This window comes from Nerophis ophidion, linkage group LG05, assembly GCF_033978795.1.
Source record: "Nerophis ophidion isolate RoL-2023_Sa linkage group LG05, RoL_Noph_v1.0, whole genome shotgun sequence".
NCBI classification, from domain to species: Eukaryota; Metazoa; Chordata; class Actinopteri; order Syngnathiformes; family Syngnathidae; genus Nerophis; species Nerophis ophidion.
In genome coordinates, this window is record NC_084615.1 from 48,623,313 (window position 1) to 48,647,655 (window position 24,343).

The 24,343-nt window shown below is 41.5% G+C and overlaps 2 protein-coding genes across 8 annotated transcripts in view; both read left to right on the plus strand.

Moving 5' to 3' along the window:
* Nucleotides 1–18,470, plus strand: part of arhgap18 (Rho GTPase activating protein 18) — a 57,669-nt gene extending 39,199 nt beyond the window's left edge. For 6 of the 7 annotated variants that reach the window (XM_061901253.1, XM_061901254.1, XM_061901248.1 and 3 more), the window contains exons 13-18: nucleotides 15,466–15,548; nucleotides 15,625–15,831; nucleotides 15,905–16,039; nucleotides 17,471–17,595; nucleotides 17,696–17,751; nucleotides 17,846–18,470. In XM_061901253.1, the coding sequence (XP_061757237.1) occupies nucleotides 15,466–15,548; nucleotides 15,625–15,831; nucleotides 15,905–16,039; nucleotides 17,471–17,595; nucleotides 17,696–17,751; nucleotides 17,846–17,934 (695 nt within the window). In that variant the 3' untranslated portion in view covers nucleotides 17,935–18,470. The remainder of the gene's footprint in view (nucleotides 1–15,465; nucleotides 15,549–15,624; nucleotides 15,832–15,904; nucleotides 16,040–17,470; nucleotides 17,596–17,695; nucleotides 17,752–17,845) is intronic. The other variant, XM_061901249.1, reaches the window with a different exon arrangement.
* A 2,135-nt stretch (nucleotides 18,471–20,605) lies between these two features.
* Nucleotides 20,606–24,343, plus strand: part of sel1l (SEL1L adaptor subunit of SYVN1 ubiquitin ligase) — a 29,168-nt gene continuing 25,430 nt past the window's right edge. The window contains exons 1-3 of the mRNA XM_061901258.1: nucleotides 20,606–21,107; nucleotides 22,550–22,587; nucleotides 22,682–22,883. Coding sequence (XP_061757242.1) covers nucleotides 21,017–21,107; nucleotides 22,550–22,587; nucleotides 22,682–22,883 — 331 coding nt within the window. The 5' untranslated portion in view covers nucleotides 20,606–21,016. The remainder of the gene's footprint in view (nucleotides 21,108–22,549; nucleotides 22,588–22,681; nucleotides 22,884–24,343) is intronic.

Here is a 24,343-nt window from a genome sequence, read left to right on the forward strand (position 1 = left end):
TGAGGGTGTGAATGGACCTTGTTTGGGGCATTCTTGGCTTTGTGATGCTCTGAAGGAGCAGCTTTAACAGATGTCTGAAGTTGTTGTACAGGCTGAGTAGGCACTTTTTTTGGTTTTGTCCTTTGCCTTTAATAGGACTCCATTCCATCAGACTTTTTGCTCCTGCCGGAAACACTGGCTTCATGGAGGACAGATAATTTAGCATTGTGGGCAGCTATTTGAGCATCCAACTCCATTTGCTCATTTTTCCTCCTTATAGCCTCTGAACGTGATGCCTGAAAATGGGACAGCAAATATTCCAATAGTAAATGGTTATTTTTTTCACCTTATCTGAATAGCCTGAATGACGGCAAAATCATTAAAGGCTCACAATTTTGAATCCATCCACAAGTAAGGAAAACTTGGATTAGTTCACCTTGTTATGTACTTTTTATGCCGAAAGAGGCGATTTCAGCCACTTGAATGACGGCGAAATCATTAAAGGCTTAACATTTTGAATCCATCCACAAGTAAGGAAAACTTTGACTATTTCACCTTATGTACTGTTTTATGCCAAAAGAGGCGATTTCCCGTCATTACAGCCGAGTTTAGATTTACTTTTCGAGACGAGTGACGTAAACGAGTGACATAAGCAGGCATGTGATTTTTCCGTCTAAAATCGGAAAACCCGTCTTTTTTAATCTCGGGGGGAAAAAAAGTGTCGACCAATCAACTACGGCGTAAAATAATATTACGCTGATTGGTCGATATGTTCCTTGTGACCAATCAGAACATCTGTTATGAATGATGACGTTGTAATGGCCATAGAAGTCCATTTATATATATAATAAATATTCCAGTCACAATTAACTTGTGCTCAGCTGGGAAAGTAATAATATATATACATATATATATTTACTTATTTTGTCATCCATTTAATTATGAAACTGTTACAGGCGTATTAAGTCATGTAATATTAAAAAATTTAACGTAAATTAATGTCGGGATATAAAAGGCACCCGGTCCTATCAGACCGGGGCAGAGGCGGAAGCGGAAGCGGAAGCAGAAGCAGATGACACACCCCTTGGAGCACCTGTCAGCCACAGCGTTTTTACCGCGGCGCCACTTTATGGAAGTATCCTCATTTTTGGACTATTTTTCTGTCTTTCCATTGGCCTGTGGAGAACCTGGTCCTCACAGTCTCTTACCAGGAGGACTTTTGAATTGGACACACGGACGCGGTGCCGTGAGTAAATAGCTGCGGCTTCCGAATAATTGTTTGCTGCCCGTACATGCTTGCCGCCGTGCACGTCTCGTACGTAACTTTGGGGACTTTGGAGTAATATTTTGTGTAGTATAAACTTTGGGGAGGTGAATGGTATTTTTGGGCTGTGGGGTTGTGGGGGTGTTTGGATTATTACCGCCATTTTCCAAATGTAAACGATGTCGGTTCTCGAGAGAAAGGACGCTTCACGAGTAAAAGAAATTGATAAACATGTCAAAAATAAGTTTCGATGGGACTGGATGGAAAGGCAAATCACTGATACTGTTGGGAAGAAGGAAGTTACGACTTTGTTCGGCGATTTTATTCGGAAAATCGATCGTCCCGGAAAAGTTTTGTGCACGTAGTGTCATGATAAAATTGACTATGGATCACAAAGTTTCAAGGCTTTGGAAGTACATGCGAAACGCGAAAAAGATATGAAACAACTTGAAGCAAGGAAAACGAACTTTTCACTAGCTGGTACTTTTGGATGTCAACCGAAAGTGAGCAAACCTTACGGACTTCATCCTTTGTTTACATCGACAACTGCCGTAGACATCGAGAGGAAAGATCCACCCAAACAACCCACTTCAGTTGCAGACAGGGTAGTTAATAATGAGGTAATCTAAAAAATATTTGCTCGCGAAATACGCATGTTTGTTTGAAATATTAACCAATTATTGCTTTGCGAAATATAAATGTTTTTTTCTAAAAATAAAAAGCCACGTGAAAATATATTATGACATTACAGAAATTCAAAGGGTCGCATTATTGATTCCTGTTAACAATTTATTTGAAATACATTTGCATATAATACTAGAGGCAGAAGTTGGCAGTGAAATCCAAAAAAGAAGCTACAAAAGCAGAGACCAAAAGGAAAATGCAGGCTGCTCAGAAATTTGCAAGGAAAGCTCATGTTAGGGCTCTCCGAGCAAGTAAATCTGTGAAGTGAACTGAAGTAATGTGGTAATACTGTAAATAAACTGTATATAATAACACTGATCAATGTGACACCTGTGGATGTGAAATGAACACAAGATGTAAATATTAGTGACTAAATACGGTTGGGACTGAACCATATACTTGGGGTATGTATGTTCCATTAATTATGTTTTCATGTCTTTAAACACTAAAATAGTGGGCCTTCGTCCCCCAGACCCCCGGAAATTTTTTCAGTCTTTTTCATTCTGGTCAAATCACATGCCTGCATAAGCGAGTGATGAAACTGCGTCCCGCCAGGGGGTGCATTCTACGGCGGAGGTGCATAATTCGGCACAACACCGGCCGCCAATCAAACACTGACAGTGGCCAGTTCCTTTTCCAAAACGAGCCTCGCAGCTTGTTGCTTCCCAATAAACAACTTGCAACGATGAGGCAGTTTTTGACTTATGTAGCGGTAAAGTCCTAAACTATTACTGCTACTGGTTGCCGAATGTAAATGAAGCTAGTTCAGACGTGTGCAGCCGGCTAATAATTGATGTCCAGAATTGAGTCCCTGTTTAACAAAAATATTTATTATCATAAAGTCACATTTATAAAACTCACTTTGTAACAAAAACTGAAAATACACGGGAGCAAACAAATACTACCTGGCACAGTCAAAAACTGTTGCGCCTCCACTCAGTAACACCTGAGCAAGATCCCGGCTCCACCCTAAGTAGACTGGCACTCGGCCTTGAGCCAACCCCTTTAGTGACGTCATGAATTTGACAGACAGAATATATTGCTCTAAGAATGTGTACATATATATTTATATATATGTATGTGTGTGTGTGTGTGTGTGTGTATATATATATATATATATATATACATATATGTGTGTATATGTATAATGTGTATATATATGTATGTATAGTACTGTCAAAGCGCTTTGAGTACCTTGAAGGTAGAAAAGCGCTATACAAGTACAACCCATTTACCATTTATATATCTATATATATGTGTGTATGTTTATATATATATATATATATATATGTGTATGTATATGTGTATATGTATATATGTATATATATATATGTATATATATATATATATATATATATATATATATATGTAACAGTCAGTGTTCTGCGTTGTGTCTTTTTTTCGTGATGAACCACAGGATTCGAGTTGAGGAGGATTTATTCACCAGCTTTTTCATAGGGACAAAAAGAAAAGGGCGTCACATACAGTCCACAGTATCTCTCCACAGCTGCAGGAGTCAGTGCTCACTCAAACTCAAACTTATGCTTACAAAAGGAAACAACAACAATAATGATAATAAAAATAATGAAAAGGCAAACAAAGCACAAAATAGTCCAAAAACAAATTATCCATCCATCCATCCATCATCTTCCGCTTATCCGAGGTCGGGTCGCGGGGGCAAGAGCCTAAGCAGGGAAACCCAGACTTCCCTCTCCCCAGCCACTTCGTCTAGCTCTTCCCGGGGGATCCCGAGGCGTTCCCAGGCCAGCCGGGAGACATAATCTTCCCAACGTGTCCTGGGTCTTCCCCGTGGCCTCCTACCGGTTGGACGTGCCCTAAACACCTCCCTAGGGAGGCGTTCGGGTGGCATCCTGACCAGATGCCCGAACCACCTCATCCGGCTCCTCTCGATGTGGAGGAGCAGCGGCTTTACTTTGAGTTCCTCCCGGATGGCAGAGCTTCTCACCCTATCTCTAAGGGAGAGCCCCGCTACACGGCGGAGGAAACTCATTTCGGCCGGTTGTACCCGTGATCTTATCCTTTAGGTTATGACCCAAAGCTCATGACCATAGGTGAGGATGGGAACGTAGATCGACGGGTAAATTGAGAGCTTTGCCTTCCGGCTCAGCTCCTTCTTTACCACAACGGATTGGTACAACGTCCGCATTACTGAAGACGCCGCACCGATCCGCCTGTCGATCTCACGATCCACTCTTCCCTCACTCGTGAACAAGACTCCTAGGTACTTGAACTCCTCCACTTGGGGCAGGGTCTCCTCCCCAACCCGGAGATGGCATTCCACCCTTTTCCTGGCGAAAACCATGGACTCGGACTTGGAGGTGCTGATTCTCATTCCGGTCGCTTCACACTCGGCTGTGAACCGATCCAGCAAGAGCTGAAGATCCCGGTCAGATAAAGCCATCAGGACCACATCATCTGCAAAAAGCAGAGACCTAATCCTGCGGTTACCAAACCGGAACCCCTCAACGCCTTGACTGCGCCTAGAAATTCTGTCCATAAAAGTTATGAACAGAATCGGTGACAAAGGACAGCCTTGGCGGAGTCCAACCCTCACTGGAAATGTGTTCGACTTACTGCCGGCAATGTGGACCAAGCTCTGACACTGATCGTACAGGGAACGGACCGCCACAAGACAGTCCGATACCCCATACTCTCTGAGCACTCCCCACAGGACTTCCCGAGGAACACGGTTGAATGCCTTCTCCAAGTCCACAAAGCACATGTAGACTGGTTGGGCAAACTCCCATGCACCCTCAAGAACCCTGCCGAGAGTATAGAGCTGGTCCACAGTTCCACGACCAGGACGAAAACCACACTGTTCCTCCTGAATCCGAGGTTCGACTATCCGGCGTAGCCTCCTCTCCAGTACACCTGAATAAACCTTACCGGGAAGGCTGAGGAGTGTGATCCCACGATAGTTGGAACACACCCTCCGGTCCCCCTTCTTAAAGAGAGGGACCATCACCCCGGTGTGCCAATCCAGAGGTACCGCCCCCGATGTCCACGCGATGCTGCAAAGTCTTGTCAACCAAGACAGCCCCACAGCATCCAGAGCCTTAAGGAACTCCGGGCGGATCTCGTCCACCCAAAAACAAATTAATTGAAATAAAAAACAGTATATAAAGTATATACATCAGCAGACAGCAAAAATATATATTAGGGGAAAAAAGGTCCTTATGTGTAGCAAATCACCTCTTTTTTTTCCCCACTCACATCAACTCATTTTATATATTTTTTTACTACAATAAACAATGCCAAAACTTATTAACAGACATACCTTTTTCATAGGGACAAAAAGAAAAGGGCGTCACATACAGTCCACAGTATCTCTCTCCACTACAGAATAAAGAAAGGGGAAAAGAACACACTCACATTAATGGCACAGCAGCACACAAGATGTCAGACGCAGCAGAGTACCCCGACCCATGCACAAACTCACGAGGCCAGGAAACCCCGCAGCAACTGCTGCCAGCATTAAGCTAATCCACACATCATTTAGCAAATAAGTCCGTTTTTTACAACACCTATATAAAACGAAAGTTCGGGAATTTAACCCGCATGCTTAACAGCATGCCACAAAACAGTGTTCACTTTGAAAATACTTTAAAACTGACAGGCAAAAAGTTTATAAAAAAATAAAAAGGAGAGAGACATAAACATGACTTACCAGCTGCAGGAGTCAATGCTCACTGAAGCTGGTCACACAGGTGCAACGCCAAATCACCCCCCAGGGAAACAAAAAGGTATGTAATAGAAAACAATAGGGCGGAACCTATTTTCAATGACAGACACTTTTGGGGAAGTTCACAACAGAAAATGATGTGAAATAAAATGATGTGAAGAAATTACCAAAAATTAAAAATAAAATAAAATAAAATTTAGCTCGGCTACATACTCCCCTCTGAACTTCACCAAAATACTTCAAGACTAAGCAGAGTACTCTAATACATTCATGTTATGCAACTTATTAGTTACTCACATCACTGAGAAAATGGCCGAGGAGGGCTGCGCAACCCTTTGGGTACACTTGCAAAAAGAGCTGCCTTTTACACCACCTTACACTTTACTTTACAAAAGTAATAAAAAAATATACCTTTCACAAGACAAGGAGTACCTAATATTTATCACTGCTACTGTAATACATGTTCAACCCCAAACATTGGATTAAACAACTATCTTATGGTACTTGATGGTTTACAGAGGTTTGCAACTCAAACAGATATTTTCTTCTGGGTCATGTTCTGAATTAGCCTATCTACAGGTTTCACCAGCCTACCCACCCTTGTTCTTATACGGGAGACTACACTGATCCCTGTGCTTGGGGCGTCGTCACCATGGCCTCTCCCATCAATCATGCTTGACACACTCATTGGCCTCTGGCTGACACTTTCATCCAGATCAGGTTCTTCAAGCTCCTCATCAGCATCTAGACATTCTGATGGCGAATTGGCAGAAGCACTGTCCAGAACCCAAGTGGCTGTTCGGTCCTCTGTGACATCTCCCGTCACCACATCCGAAACCCTTTGTGTCTCATCATGCCTTGACTTAGATGACTCAGTGAATGATGATTCAACATCCTCTTCATTCTCCAACTTAAGCGGAAGAAAGTTGGTACACAAGAGGCGGTTGCGATGGGCGACTTTTTCATGACCACTGCAAGTGTTCCTTATCCGGTAGGTATGACACCTTGGGTCTCTTGAGACAATCACATACGGAACGGACTCCCATTTGTCCGACAACTTCTTGCGTGCCCTTTCACATTTGTTTGACAAAAGTACTTGGTCTCCCTCAGCGATGTCATGACCTTTGGTCCTTTTGTTGTATAGTTCAGTCTGATGACGCTGACTGGAGACAGCATTTGCCTGGGCAGATGATAATGCCTCTTTTAACTCTTCCCTCAGTTTGAGGACATATTTATCATAGTCGACAATGTCACAGTCCCTCTCCACATTGTGGAACATTACGTCAACTGGGAGTCTGGGAATTCTTCCGTACATTAGATAGAACGGGGCATAGCCCGTCGACTCATGGGCGGTGCAGTTGTAGGCGAAAGTCAATGTCTGCAACATTTGGGGCCATTTTTGCTTGGCTCTTGGAGGGAGAGCTCTGATCATGCTTCCCAATGTCCGGTTGAATCGTTCAACTACACAGTTTCCTATGGGGTGATAGGCCATTGTCCTTGACTTCTTTACCCCAGAGATCAGCAGCAACTCTCGGATCAACTGGCTCTCAAAGTTGGCTCCTTGGTCGGAATGAATTCTCTCAGGAAAGCCGTAGACACAGAAGTATCGATCCCAGAGTTGACGAGCAACCTGCTTTGCTGACTGATCATGACATGGAAAAGCGTGAGCCATTTTTGTGAAGTGGTCAGTGATGACCAGGACATCCACAGTATTTCCGTTTGGGATTTCAGCTGACCAAAAGTCAATGCAGACCATCTCGAGAGGGCTTGTTGTTTTGATGCTCTCGAGAGGCGCTCTCCCTTCGGGTTGTGGTGTCTTGCTCACCACACAGCGCTTGCACGACTTGACATATTCACGGACATCTCGTTCCATGTCAATCCAGAAGAACCTCTGTCTCGCCAGGTATAGAGTCCTATGCTGTCCCTGATGCCCAGCCTCATCATGGACACCCTGCAGAGCCTGCTTGGCCAGTGATGCAGCCAAAACATACTGGTACCGCCTCCTCCCAGTTAGTGAATCTTTGCTCACTCTATATAGGATGCCATCCAACATCTTGAGCTTTTCCCACTGCTTTAGAGTCTTCTGGACTTTAAGAGGCTCTTTAACTCTTTCTCTTCTCGATGGCCTCCTGCCACGTGCCACATAGTGGATGACTCTTGCCAGTATAGTATCTTCCTGTTGCTTGTCTTGAAGTTCTTTAAGGGAGAAGACAGGTAAGACACTTTCTCCTGGTGGAAGAATCTTGTGTACATCATTTGCCAGCCAGGAGATCACTCTCTCTTTGGGTCCCTCACTCCACCCAATCTGACCATCCAGGACTGCCGTCACTTCTTCACTGCTCATTGAACTGCATGCCACTTCATATCCACCCAGTTTTACCTCTTGGCAGTTGGTGCTCAGCCGAAACACATCCTGTATCCTGTCATCTCCCTCGAGCAGAGCTTTATATGGCTCTGCTATAAGTCTCTCGTTGACCCGTGGCTTGATGAAGGGTTGCCTGCTTAAAGCATCTGCAACAATGTTCTTACTACCTGGGATATATTGGATACTGAAGTCATATGGAGCCAACTTCGACACCCACCGCTGTTCACAAGCATCCAACTTTGGCTTTGTGAGGATGTAGGTCAGCGGGTTATTATCAGTCCAAACAGTGAAGGAGTTTCCCTTCAGCCAATAGCTGAATTTGTCACACACTGACCACTTGAGAGCGAGGAACTCCAAACGATGGGCTGGACACTTGGTTTGTGAGGGACTCAGGGCTTTGCTTGCAAAGGCGATGGGACGTGCTTTGCTCCCTCCTTCCGGGACTTGAGAAAGGACAGCGCCCAATCCGTCAAATGAAGCGTCGGTTGAGAGGATGAATGGGCGACCAAAGTCCGGATGGGCCAACACAACTGAGTTCAACAGAGCAGCCTTTAGTTGGTTGAATGCGTCACTCTGTTCTTGACTTCCTTTAAAGTGAGAAGCCCGTTTTGCGTTGGCTTTTCCAGTCGCAGCGGCGGTCAGAGAGAACAAGGGCTTCGCCATACTGGAACAGTTTTGTATGAATCTCTGGTAATACATTACCATACCAAGAAAAGACTTAATCTTTTTTGCTGAAGGTGTGATTCCATCTTCCATCATCAAGTCCGCTTCGCTCATGTCTGTGATGACTTGTATCTTTTTAGAGTCAGTGGAAACCCCATTCTCATCAATGATATGGCCCAAGAACTTGACACTTCGCCGGAGGAAATGACACTTCTTCGGGGCCAACTTAAGCCCATGTCCTTTCAACCGCTTAAAGACCATTTCGAGTCTTTTGAGGGCTTCCTCTTCATTTTGGGCAAAGACCGAAACATCGTCGAGGTAGCACAGCAGGGTCAAGAAGTTTTGGTCTCCGAAGACACTTATCATAAGGTGCATGAAACTTGCCGGGCTGTTACACAGGCCTTGGGGTAGTCGGTTGAATTCATGGAGGCCTACTGGTGTAGTGAAGGCAGTGAACTTCTTGTCCTGTTCGTGCATAGGGACATTGTAGAACCCCGATGTCAAGTCCATGGCGCTGAATATGGCATTTCCCCCTAGCGCAGCCAAACAGTCAGCTTGGTGAGGTACTGGATGGGCATCCTTCACAGTGCGTGCATTAAGCCACCTGTAGTCCACACAGATGGCAGTTCCCCATTCTTTTTCCAAACCAGTACTAATGGCGAGGCCCACTCACTTGATGACTTGCGTATGATGTTTTTCTCCTCCATCTCAGAAAGGACCTCTCTTAGTTTCTGGTATTGGCTTGGTGGGACACGGCGGTATGCTAGTCGAAAAGGGCGCTCATCGGTCAGATGGATCCTGTGGACGAAGTCTTTGGCTAGGCCACAATCCAGCTTGTTCTTGGAGAACACATCATCATGCCTCTGTATGAGTTCCACAAGTTAACTCTTCCAATAAGGGGACACTTCACATGAGTGGATGTCTATGTCGTCCAACCCAAGATTAGCAAGCTTATCCTGAAGGGTGAGATTTACAGAGGTGTCAGGCACATGGTCAGGGTCTGCTCTTACGCTTTGGCCTTGTGCTTTTAGCTGTGTTGGCGACACAGTCCACTCCAAGCTCAAAGTCTTCAAGTGCCACACATGGTGAAAGATCAGCTAACTTCATGTTCCTCCTCAGTGTTACAGGTTTATCACTTGGGTTCACGACCTTCACAGGAACCCACCTGTCTCCGCTCATTGCTGCCACAGTTCTTCCTACCATGATGCTCTTCCGGTTGGAGTGGGATTTTGCCGGTTCCACCAGTATGGTACTTCCCTCGGAGATAGGAGCCTTTCCAGGAAGTTTTCCCCACACTATGTGCTCCTGTTTTGGTACCAGTGTCTCAGCATTAGTAAGCTTCACAGTTCCAATGACGCCTGGGATAATGTCACCTTTCCATCTTGCTATGCCCGACAGCATGCTCAAAAACTGTTCGATGCCTGGTTCACCAGTAGAGTCAGCTTTACTCATCACGCGCCAATAGCTGGGATCTTGTTTGAATTGGCGTAGCAAGTGTTTCAGCAAATTGGTACCCACTATCATTTGGTCACGCTGGCCTGGCACAACTAATGTGGGCACGATTGGTTCTTGTCCGTAGATTTTCAACTTTAACTGGTGAATGCACTTGGGTTGCACATGCACACCACCACAACCCACCAGAAAAATTTCTTTGATGGACTGGGCACCCTCTGACAGCAACCCTGCCTTGTGGAGCTCCTCTTTTGCTTCTTCACTCATCGTACAAGCCATTGAACCAGTGTCTAGCATGGCATACAGTGCAACTTGGTCATTCACCAGCACATCAGTGTAGAATAGATCATCTGCCTTCTCAAGTTTGTGTATATTCTGGAAAATCATGACACTACCATTCGGTGCAGTCTTGCAGCTCTCCTCATATATTGCATGTATGTCTTCTTCAATTTTGATGGTCTCACATGACGTACTCACACTTTGCCCTCCACAGTGTGAGCGACTCAGTTTCCCTGGTTGGGTGTGTGGTTCTCTGCTTGGGTTTGGCGTGGAGCGGCCCGTTGGCAATCTCTCCTTGTGTGGCCAGGTTCCAAGCACCCAAAGCACCTCTTCTCTTTCATGCAGTGTTCACGTGTGATGTGAGTTTTGTCACCACATACACGGCAAGAAGTGGGGCGTGTCCACTGGGTCGGCTGTTGGACCGGGGAGGCTGCTCTGGCCAAAACGCCTTCTAGCATGCTTAGTACTCGTTCTGAAGCCCCTGCTTCTGAAGTGGTGACTGCACTCACCTTTGTCTGTGTAGAAGGTTCTTGAACACCCACCCTCATTGCCGTCAGCTCCTCAACTACAGGTTGACAGGTAGTGGTAGCTGCTGTCACCATTTTGAACTTTTCTGCTCTCATGGCCCTCTTCCTTGCCTGATGCTCTCTCTGGTGCTCATCGAAAGCTTCTTGCACCTCCACGGCTGACCATTTGCTGATAGGCTTACATCGGAACACACTGGAGAGTTCGGGGTTGGGGCAGTTGCTGATGAACATCATAGCAATTTGCGCTGACATGTTCTCCATCTTTTCTCCACTTTTCCACAGATGCTGGTCAGCGTGCTCGGTTGCTGTATTGAGCCGAACCCAGTAATCAACTGGGTTCTCATTTGCGTCAGGCTGTGTGGAATAGAAATCGGCCATCGGTAAGCCGGACATGGGAGAGTCACTGAAGTATCTTCTGAGTATGTCGTATACCACTTCAGGGTGTGTGTTGATATCAGCACTACTCTTCAGCCCCACTTTAACAATACTCTTAGCTCGTCCCAAAAGATGATTGAGGATTTCATCCGTCTGCTCTGTAGTCGGACAATTCTTTTTATGCAGGTAAGCGTCCATCATATCAATCCACTCTTGTACGGTGTATTTGTCTGAGCCATCCCCCCTATACATCACTGGTTCCTTGACAGCTGCATTTACCATAATGTTCAGTCGAGACAAATCAGCTGGGGAAGGTATGGGCTCGAGCGGGGGTGGAGTCATGGAGTGTGGGCAACTAAGTGTGGGGGAAGGTGTTTGGTTGGCTAATATCCGGCTAACAACAGTGTCACCGATGTGGGTTCCCAACTCCCCCAAAAGGTCACGCAATTGTGCCAGGGTGTCATTATTAGCATCGGTGGGAGTGGAAAACATTTGCCTTGCTACAGGGGTAACATCAGGGCTGCTAAAGCCTGGCTGCCTAGCTTGCGCTGCAGTACCTGCTTGCACCCACCCTCTACCCCTCCCAAATGGTGTAAAATCCATTATATTTCAAACACAATGAATATAACAGTAACAATATGACGTTGAAATAAAATTTAAATATACAGACGTGGTATAGAGACACTGTATGCGAGGAAACGTTTTGATATATTGTGGAAAAACACAGCCACAGCAAAACAAAATCACTTTTTATCAAACGTCTCAACGATCAACGGATCCTTTCTGTTTGCTGTACGATACGCTTACTTGCTCACAGCATAACCCCAGCGATCTGCAGCAGCTGATCAGAAGAATCCGGGTCACGGCACCATTTTGTAACAGTCAGTGTTCTGCGTTGTCTTTTTTTCGTGATGAACCACAGGATTCGAGTTGAGGAGGATTTATTCACCAGCTTTTTCATAGGGACAAAAAGAAAGGGGCGTCACATACAGTCCACAGTATCTCTCTCCACAGCTGCAGGAGTCAGTGCTCACTCAAACTCAAACTTATGCTTACAAAAGGAAACAACAACAATAATGATAATAAAAATAATGAAAAGGCAAACAAAGCACAAAATAGTCCAAAAACAAATTAATTGAAATAAAAAACAGTATATAAAGTATATACATCAGCAGACAGCAAAAATATATATTAGGGGAAAAAAGGTCCTTATTGCACAAAATAGTCCAAAAACAAATTAATTGAAATAAAAAACAGTATATAAAGTATATACATCAGCAGACGGCAAAAATATATATTAGGGGAAAAAAGGTCCTTATTATGTGTAGCAAATCACCTCTTTTTTCCCCCACTCACATCAACTCATTTTATATTTTTTTTTACTACAATAAACAATGCCAAAACTTATTAACAGACATACCTTTTTCATAGGGACAAAAAGAAAAGGGCGTCACATACAGTCCACAGTATCTCTCTCCACTACAGAATAAAGAAAGGGGAAAAGAACACACTCACATTAATGGCACAGCAGCACACAAGATGTCAGACGCAGCAGAGTACCCCGACCCATGCACAAACTCACGAGGCCAGGAAACCCCGCAGCAACTGCTGCCAGCATTAAGCTAATCCACACATCATTTAGCAAATAAGTCCGTTTTTTTACAACACTTTAATAAAACGAAAATTCTGGAATTTAACCCGCATGCTTAACAGCATGCCACAAAACAGTGTTCACTTTGAAAATACTTTAAAAGTGACAGGCAAAAAGTTTATAAAAAAATAAAAAGGAGCGAGACATAAACATTACTTACCAGCTGCAGGAGTCAGTGCTCACTGAAGCTGGTCACACAGGTGCAACGCCAAATCACCCCCCAGGGAAACAAAAAGGTATGTAATAGAAAACAATAGGGCGGAACCTATTTACAATGACAGACACTTTTGGGGAAGTTCACAACTGAAAATGATGTGAAATAAAATGATGTGAATAAATTACCAAAAATTAAAAATAAAATTAAATTACATTTAGCTCGGCTATATATATATATATATATATATGTAGCCGAGCTAAATTTAATTTTATTGTGTGTGTGTATATGAGTGTATATATATATATATATATATATATATATATATATATATATATATATATATATATATATACATATGTATTTATATTGTGTTTATACCAAAAAGTTCTATTTTGGTCTCATCTGACCACATGACATTCTCCCAATCCTCTGCTGTATCATCCATGTATCCATTTTGTTATAACTTGTCGTGTTTGGAGGAAGAAGAATACGGAGTTGCATCCCAAGAACACCACACCTACTGTGAAGCATGGGGGTGGAAACATAATGGTTTGGGGCTGTTTTTCTGCTAAGGGGACAGGACGATTGATCCGTGTTAAGGAAAGAATGAATGGGGCCATGTATCGTGGGATTCTGAGCTAAAACCTCCTTCCATCAGTGAGAGCTTTGAATGGTTGACCAAACACTTATTTTCCACCATAATTTACAAATAAATTATTTAAAATTCCTACAATGTGAATTCCTGGATGATTTTTTTCCACATTCTGTCTCCCACAGTTGAAGTGTACCTGTGATGAAAATTACAGACCTGTCATCATTTTAAGTGGGAGAACTTGCACAAATGGTGGCTGACTAAATATTTTTTTGCCCCACTGTGTATATATATATCCATTTTCTACCGCTTATTCCCTTTTGGGGTCGAATATATATATCTATATATATATATATATATACATATATATATATATATATATATATATATATATATATATAGATATATATATTTCTACCGCTTATTCCCTTTTGGGGTCGCGGGGGGCGATTATATATATATATATATATATTTCCCTTTTGGGGTCGCGGGGGGCGATATATATATATATATATATATATATATATATATATATATATATATATATATATATATATATATAATCGCCCCCCGCGACCCCAAAAGGGAATAAGCGGTAGAAAATGGATGGATGGAGATATATATATATATATATATATATACATATATGTATATATATATATATATATATATATATATATATATATATATATATATATATATATATACATATATATGTATATATATATATGTATATACATACTTGTATATACATGTAAATGTGTGTGTGTATATATGTGTATATATGTATATATATATATATTATATATGTATATATATATATATATATATGTATATATATATATATATATATATATATATATATGTTTATAAGTGTATATATATATACATTTACACATATATATATATACCACGACCAATCATTCATTCATCATTCATTCACCAGTGAAGTGTCCTGCCCATGCCCATTATTATTATACACACACACACACACACACATATATATATATATGGATATATATGTATATATATATGTATATGTATATATATATGTGTGTGTGTGTATATATATATATATATATATATATATATGTATGTGTGTGTATATTGGGGCGGCATGGCGTAGTGGGTAGAGCGGCCGTCCCAGAAACCTGAGGGTTGCAGGTTCACTTCCCACCATTTGACATCCAAATCGCTGCCGTTGTGTCCATGGGTAGGACACTTCACCCTTGCCCCTGGTGCCGCTCACACTGGTGAATGAATGATGAATGAATGATTGGTGGTGGTCGGAGAGGCCGTAGGCGCAAACTGGCAGCCACGCTTCCGTCAGTCTACCCCAGAGCAGCTGTGGCTACTGATGTAGCTTACCACCACCAGGTGTGAATGAATGATGGGTTCCAACTTCTCTGTGAGTGCTTTAGGTATCTAACAATAGAAAAGCGCGATATAAATCTAATCATTATTATTATTATATATGTATATAGATAGATGGTAATTTATTCTTTCAGGAGAGTTTCTTCAGGAAAATTAAACTATATGTATATGTATATAGAGCAATGTTTTAATGTGCATGCAGAACTAGATACAGCTGTTGGATGCTGACCATATTTATAAAAAAAACAAAAAAAAACTTAAGGTTGCCAAAATACTTTTCGCATTAGCAGCTACGACTGTAACGCCATTGTTTTTTTGACATAGTTAGAGACCCTTGCAATATTTAATTGCAACTTTTTTGTTACTTTTTCTACATGAATAGAGTTGTTTGTGTTTTCAGAGCTGCCCACAAAGAAGCAGCAGCTGCAGGCTCTTAACCTGCTTCTTCTTTTGTTGCCTGAGGCCAATCGGGATAGTTTAAAGGTAGCGGAATAAACAATTATTTGATTTTTGTCTGTTAAGTGCTTTATGTTTAATAGCCAGTTGTTTCCCTTCGCAGGCTCTGATGGAGTTCTTCCAATGTGTGATTGACCACCAGGCCAACAACAAAATGACCCTCAATAACGTCTCGGTCGTCATGGCGCCCAACATCTTCATGTTCAAAGGGTGCCGTTCAAAGGTTACAGAGCAGCAGGAGTTTTCCATGGCGACAGGCACTGCCAACATCGTGCGGCTGCTCATTAGATACCAGAACCTGCTGTGGACTGTAAGGTTCTGAAGGGCCTTCAATGTGTTGTTGCATACTATGAGTCTCACGTGTGTATGTGCATGTGTGGTAGATCCCCAAGTTCATCCTGACACAGGTGCGACGGCAGAACATGGAGAGTCAGCGCAAGCAGAACAAAGAGCGAGCGATGAGGAAACTACTGAAGAAGATCGCCCCTGAGAAACCACCTGACAAATCTATACCCGAGGTAGGCAGGGCTACTGCTTAAAAGCGATCATTTGATCAGTAGCATTAAAACAATCTGCTAGTCTTAGTATTGAAGGTATAATGCCGTGTGAACTGTTTATTATTGTCATAGGACATAACATTGGGTACAACCCAATACAACAAGATTTGTGTAAAAAATTTAAACATCTTTTATATCCCAAGGAACCATATTTGTAACTTGAAATTAGGTCAAAATGTACACCTCAGTTTCTAAAGCCATGTAATTTTCCCCAGTCAATCAGCAAAGAGAGAGGATATTACCAGATACATTGTAAATCAGATAATAAAAACAAATCAAAAGTGAAATACCAAAGAAAAACCTTCTGAACAAAAAGTTGTATATGTTGTGAATAGAATAGTCAAATAAAAATACATATTGTAATAAATATTGCATTCATTAAATTATTAAAAGTCAATTGTCAGAGTATACCTATAACTAAAGGAAAGGTACTGATGATCATGGTAATTAAAAACTTTATAGTAAAAAATACTGCTATATCGATGATATAATTATTTTCAAAAGTTCTTCAGTAAAATAAATCAAATTTTTATCAAATGCCCAATAACTACTATCAGTCAACATAGCGTTTATTATAGTGTTGTGGATAACAATGACATCTAGTGGCCAGGCATAAACAAGCATGCTATATTTTAATTCTGTACATGAAATCTAATGTTGCAAATAAGCAGAATAACGTTAAATGTCTTTTTTTTTTTTTTTTTTAAACATTTATAAGACTTTCTTGTGGTTGAAAATATATAATTGTGGTTCTATCGTCAAACCGTTTTCTGGCCGGTCTTTTTCATGTGCCTTCACTTGACCTGTCATCTTCCTGTTAGCAATGTTGTAATTTTTAGCACTTCCATATTGAGTCTACCGTTAAATAAAAGTTAGGACTATATGCTACTTTCTATTAGAAATGACAACAGTGGCGGATGCATGTGCATGTACAAGCCAGTTTACCCAACAACAAAAGGATAGACAAAAAGAAGGAACTTATTGACCTCAGTGGCAGACTTGTGCAAAGCTTTCTGGATAAAATTTTACCATATATGGAGATATCCGTTGATGTCACATGTTGGACAAACATCACAAATGTGTCAAATTCCAAACGGCTCAGTTGGAGGAATTTGAAGGCAAGATTGTTATATCAATGTCTTTACCATGCCACCATGGTTTGATTTCAAATTGTTGGGACTTATGCAGATCCCAAATACACAAAAACAGGTACCAATCCGTAAGAAATGTTGGTTTTGAATAATAAGTCCCCTTTAACTAGAATGTAAAAATGTATTTAAATTGTGGGTGTGTTTTCTGTCATTGAATGGTGAATTCCTCTAGATTCAATGCTAAACTGCCCTTAACTGATTGAAGGAAGTCACCGTTTGTCTCTGTGTGTTTGTATGACAGCAGGAGAGCTCTCAAGGCTTCATCCGCGTCCATGCGCCACAGTTCAGCAAAGTGTCCATGGCTGTTCAGCTCACTGAAGACTTGCAGGCGGCCGACATCCTAACGCGCTTTCTCAGCCAGGACAGGTGGCGTGTTGACCTTCAACTTCAACTTAACTTCATTCAACTTAACTTCATACAAGATCTCATTTGCATCTGTCACCATCTCTGTTCTGTGTTGACATAGTTCTGTGGCGGTGAAGCAAGAGGAGCTTTGTCTGTACGAGATTGGCGGGAACATCAGTAAGTCCAGCTCCCATTGCATAGAGGAATTAGTGGTCAAGTATTTCTGCTAGTTTAAATAACAAATGTCAAACATGTTGCTTCCCCTGAGCAGAAGAGCGATGCCTGGATGGAGAAACTTACATGAAAGACCTTTTCCAACTCAACCCCGCAGCGGAGTGGGTTATTAAATCAGCACAGTGACGACCACTCACACCAAAATATGCAGATTCAAGAACAAGACGTCCTCTAATTGCTCATTTATTTTTAATGCCTTTAAACCATTTGAACCGTTTTTTTGTTTTTTTTTAAACATAATATTATTAAAAGGGAGGGTCGCTTATTTCTAAATCTTAGCCCTTAACACTTGAGCCACCCTATTTTGATTGTGAAAACGTAAAATTATTACCACTAATCTTGTTTTTTGTGGACATGAAGGTACCTACGCACACACCTTTTGGAGGTTGGAAGCAGTGACCTGCTGGCTGTGTTATAAGAATGCACCACTTCATCAGCAGTGAGCTTTAATCTGAAAAAACTGTCTCCATTAAAAGGAGTGGCAGTGAATCTTTTGCAAATTCATCATAACACACTCCAGGAGGCAAACCAACAATTTATGTTCAAAATAATGATCGAAATAAGCCTTGAATTAACTTGTTTTACCACGATTTATATTGTCTTTTATCTGCTTTTGAAACAACCACTTAACTGCATGTGAATAAATATTTACTTATTCCAAAGTGTCTTGTGTTTTTTTGTAATTACTTGCCAGTTGAACCATTGTTTGATTTGTCAATAATTAGGTCTTGCACATAATTAATGTGGGTGTGAATGATTTACAGCTTTGGATAGATAGACAAATAGTTGCCTAATGTAGAACTCACGTATAAAGGGACTTTTTAAAAAGTTTGACAAAAAAATGTTTTAACATCTTGAATGCTATTTTTTGGGCAGCAAGGTAGAGCAGTGGAGTGGTTTGATCCTGTGCCTCACAGCGGCTTCCCGGGTCCTGGATATTCAAGTGGGATATGTTCATGTTGTCCCCGTGACTCAGTGGGTTCTCCGGCTTTCTCCCACCGCCAGAGACATACAACCGATGATAGGCTGATTGGCAAATTAGCCCTAGTGCGAGAATGGGAACCTGAATGCTTGTCTTGTGTTAACCGTGTGACGAGATGGCAACTTGTCCAGGGTGTAACCTGCCTTCCGTCCGAGTGCGGCTGGGACAGTGGGAGGGAGGGTCAAGCAGTAGGACATGGTGGAATAATCGTCCCTAATGTGTAACACTACTTAAAGGCCTAATGAAAACTACTACTACCGACCACGTAGTCTGATAGTTTATATATCAATGATGAACTCTTAACATATGAATGGTGAATTCCTCTATATTCAATGCTAAACTGCCCTTAACTGATTGAAGGAAGTCATAGTTTGTCTCTGTGTGTGTTTGTATGACAGCAGGAGAGCTCTCAAGCCTTCATCCGCATCCATGCGCCACAGTTCAGCAAAGTGTCCATGGCTGTTCAGCTCACTGAAGACTTGCAGGCGGCCGACATCCTAACGCTCTTTCTCAACCAGGACAGGTGGAGTGTGCATAAACATGCCAACACGGTCGTTTAGTTTACTAAATTGCAATTTTAAATTTCCCGTGAAGTATCCTGTTGAAAACGTTGCAGAATGATGACGCGTGCGCATGACGTCACCAGTTGTAGCGGACATGTTCTTCCAGCACCGCTCACGTCTAAAAGTCGTCTCTTTTCAGCGCATAAATACACAGTATTCTGGACATCCGTGTTACTGAATCTTTTGCAATTTGTTCAATGAATAATGGAGAAGTCAAAGAAGAAAGATGTAGGTGGGAAGCGGTGTATTGCAGCTGCCTTTAGGAACACAAACACAGCCGGTGTTTCCTTGTTTACATTCCCGAAGGTGAAACTTTACTATGGAACAGAGCGGTCAAGCGAACATGGTTCCCGCCCACATGTCAGCCGACAGGTTTCGGTGAGAAAATTGTGGTAATAAGTCGGCTCTTACCGTAGACATGAGCGGAGCTTGCGTCCTCCTGCAGCTGCGGACTCTTACTTCCTCCCACCGGAGACACTGGCGGTCACCACACCCGTGGCCACACCCCTCCGACTTTCAGGTACGACAGTATAATCTCACTAAAACACTACTAACACAATGAGCAGATGAGGGATTTTCCAGAATTATCCTAGTAAATGTGTCCAATAACATCTGAATCGCTCGTACTGCCCTTGCCTTTTTATTAGAATTTTTTTTCCCAGTCCTTTACTCTCACTATCCTCATCCACGAATCTTTCATCCTCGCTCAAATTAATGGGCAAATTATCGCTTTCTCGGTCCGAATCGCTCTCGCTGCTGCTGGCCATGATTGTAAACAATGTGCAGATGTGAGGAGCTCCACAACCCTCGACGTCACGTGCACATCGTCTGCTACTTCCGGTAGAGCCAAGGCTTTTTTATTAGCGACCAAAAGTTGCGAACTTTATCCTCGATGTTCTCTACTTAATCCTTTCAGCAAAAATATGGCAATATCGCAAAATGCTCAAGTATGACACATAGAATGGACCTGCTATTCCCGTTCAAATAAGAAAATCTCATTTCAGTAGGCCTTTAAAATGGCAATTTAGTAAACTAAAAAGGCCGTATTGGCATGTGTTGCAATGTTAATATTTCATCATTGATATATAAACTGCGTGGTCGGTAGTAGTGTTTTTTAATACAATTTCCACAAGCGTGTTCTTGTGTGGTGGACCCACCCACCTGCTGGAAGTATAACTGTGTACGTACCCAATTGGCCAATAAATGACTATCTTCTCCTGATTGGCTACTGTCCCACATCCTGTGCAATGATTGGTCAAAATACAGGGAGCGGAAGTGCCGCTGTAATGTAGTAAGAGCTTAGGAGGGGCTAAGTAGCATGTTGCTACACGTCAATTTGCCTGCCCTTTAGCTACACGTCGTTAAACGTGGACATTTACAAGCGCGACAAAGTAGCCGGTGACGTATTTACAATTGAGCCGTGACGCCAATGTACTGCTTCGTACGCCAAATCTAATAGCGTGTTCGCCAGACGTCACTCCTGCGAGCGTTAGGTGCGTTAGCGTCTTTTTTTGACAGCTCCAGCGGCCGGTTAACATTTGGCCAATGTTACACTTTGAGAAGAGCGTGCTAATACTTTACTTAATTTGAATGTACGGTCTGGATAGAGACAGAAGCAGCTACACCTAGTAGCTTGTGCTGATAGCCAGCCGCCGAAAGAGCAATGGCTTCTTTAAAAGGAGGTTTAAACTCCTTGAGAGCGATTTATTTCTGCGCCTTTCTGCTCCTAGTCTTCGTCAATGCAGCAACATCTGGTGAGTGTGTCACGTTTGACTTATCTGGGTTTGTTGGCGGTGGCTGATGTGATAAGTTAGCAGCTGGCATACAACGGTGTTTATCAAGGTTGAACTGCCACATTTGGGCAGCACGGTGGAGGAGGGTTAGTGCGTCTGCCTCACAATACGAAGGTCTTGAGTAATCCTGGGTTCAATCCCGGGCTGGGGATCTTTCTGTGTGGAGTTTCCATGTCCTCCCCGTGACTGCGCGGGTTCCCTCCGGGTTCTACGGTTGATTGGCAACACTAAATTTGAAACCAAGAGCTATTTCTTGGGTACTGATTAATGCGAAGGGCTACCAGTTTGATCCACACTTAAATAAATTGCCAGAAATAGCCAATTTGCTAAATTTACCTTTAACTCTGTTATTATTAATGATTATTGATATTTATCTTTCTGGAAAAACTGATCATCTTAATGATTTCTCACAATAAATATATATTTTTGATGACATGTTTTAAATAGGTTAGAATCCAATCTGCACATTGTTAGAATATATAACAAATTGGACCAAGCTATATTTTTAACCAAGACAAATCATTATTTCTTCTAGATTTTCCAGAACAAAATTTTTAAAAGAAATTCAAAAGACTTTGAAGTAAGATTTAAATTTGATTCTACAGATTTTCTAAATTTGCCAGAATAATTTTTGTCAATTTTAATCATAAATTTGAAGAACTATTTCACAAATATTCTTTGTCGAAAAAACCGAAGCTAAAATGAGAATTAAATTGAAATGTATTTATTATTCTTTACAATAAAAAAATTAAATTTACTTGAACATTGATTTAAATTGTCAGGAAAGAAAAGGACGGAATTTAAAAGGTAAAAAGGTATATCTGTTTAAAAATCCTAAAATTATTTTTAAGGTTGTATTTTTCCACTAAAATTGTCTTTCTGAATGTTATAAGAAGCAAAGTAAAAACAAACAAAAAAAATATTTTAACAAGTGAAGACCAAGTCTTTAAAATACTTTCTTGGATTTTCAAATTGTATTTGAGTTTTGTCTCTCTTAGAATTAAAAATGTCAAGCAAAGCGAGACCAGCTTGCTAGTAAATAAATACAATTGAAAAAAATAGAGGCAGCTCACTGGTAAGTGCTGCTATTTGAGCTATTTTTAGAACAGGACAGCGGGCTTCTCATCTGGTCCTTATGGGCTACCTGGTGCCCGCGGGCACCGCGTTGGTGACCCCTGCCCTAGTGTGTGAATGTGAGTGTGAATATTGTCTGTCAATCTGTGTTGGCCCTGCGATGAGGTGGCGACTTGTCCAGGGTGTGCACGCCTTTCGCCCGATTGTACCTGAGATGTTTATCAAGGTTGAACTTCCACAACCAGCGACCCTATAAGGGAATAAGCAGTAGAAAATGGATGGATGGAACTGTCAGATTGAAACTAAATTGATTTCTTGGTGTTTTCCAGACGAGGAACAAGACGGGAATGAAAGACCAGAGCTGAAGGTAAGCCTGTGTCATGTTTTATTCCGCACAACGATGATTATGCAATATTCTTGCAAACAATATTTTGCCATGAACTTGTATATCATGTCTGCAGCCCTACCATGATCCAGAATCAGAGGAGGATGACGTTCACTTGGGTTTGAATATTGTAACAGGAACATCTACCACCTCTGGTCATGAAGTGTCTGTACCAAAAGAAGAAAAAGACAGCAAGCAGCCAGCTGAAGTTGCTGTGCTGGGAGAAAAGAAGGAAGATCTGCCAGAACAACATGTATCTTTGGACAACCCTAAGAAAGGCAAGGGAAAACTACTAATCTGATACTCAGTGCAGCATGCATGAGGGTCAGTGTCACTGGAATTTTTGTTTCATGAATGGGAAGTGAAAAACAAAAAAACTATCAAAATGTTATTTCTAAATACAAAAAAAATATATTTTTCAGTGTTTAATAACTAAATAAAACAAAGTCATACAACAAATGAAGAATCACCAGTCTGCATAAGTAGAAAAAAAACCTAATCAAAACCTGATATATATATATATTTTTTTTTTATATATCTGACACTAGAATTTGTTTTTTAAAAAACAAGACTGCAGACTGACCTGTGTGTGGAAACATTGGTGTTGTATCCTGTGTTTATATATAAAACATATTGATCCACGTCACTTTTACCTGTATAATGGATGGTCTGATCTTGTTCTCTGCAAAACTAAGGTTACTTTCTAATAAAATAAACTAATCATCTGATCATTCTGACGCGGTGTACGACACCATTGTTTTCCCCCCTATAGGCCAGTTTGTGTTCGAGTCTTTGAATAGCAACTTTCAGTTGTGGTGTAAATATATGAAAAACTATACACATTAATTGGGAAAAGTGCCCCAAGTGTGTGAATCTGAGTGAATGTTACCTGTTTGTGTTGGCCCTGCGATGAGATGGCGACCTGTCCGGGGTGTAACCCGCCTTCCACCCGAAGGCAAATGGTATTGGCTCCAGCACCCCCGTGACCCCTAAAGGGACAAGTGGTAGAACATTATTGGAATTTTTACACAAGTCAATTCAAAGTTATGTGTAGAACATCACAAGAAGGCAAAAATAAAATTGATAATAAAAGTAATCATAATTCAAATTAAAAACACAAGATAAGTTTATCACAACAACTATCCATCCTTCCATCCATTTTCTACCACTTGTCCCTTTTTCAGGGTCGCGGGGGATGCTGGAGCCCTTCTCAGCTACATTCTGGACAAGTCGATTATGACAACTATAATAACTCAAATGAAAATCAAAGAGTAGATATAGTACCATCAGTTGTTATATGCACAATTAAAGGTGTTTTTAGCCTGGATTTGAACATTGCCAACGTCTCACATCTTTAGGAATACTATTCGTTATTTTAGAAGCATACAACTGAAACACAGCTTCACCATGTTTGGTCCTGACTTTGGGCACCAGCAGGACGACTCCCTGAGGTTTCTCAGAGCTTGAGATTATTCATATGGTTCTAACATATCAGAGATGTACTTTAGCACAATATCATTAAAATACAAACCCCGTTTCCATATGAGTTGGAAAATTGTGTTAGATGTAAATATAAATGGAATACAATGATTGGCAAATCCTTTTCAACCCATATTCAATTGAATGCACTACAAAGACAAGATATTTGATGTTCAAACTCATAAACTTATTTTTTTTTTGCAAATAATTAATTTAGAATTTCATGGCTGCAACACGTGCCGAAGTAGTTGGGAAAGGA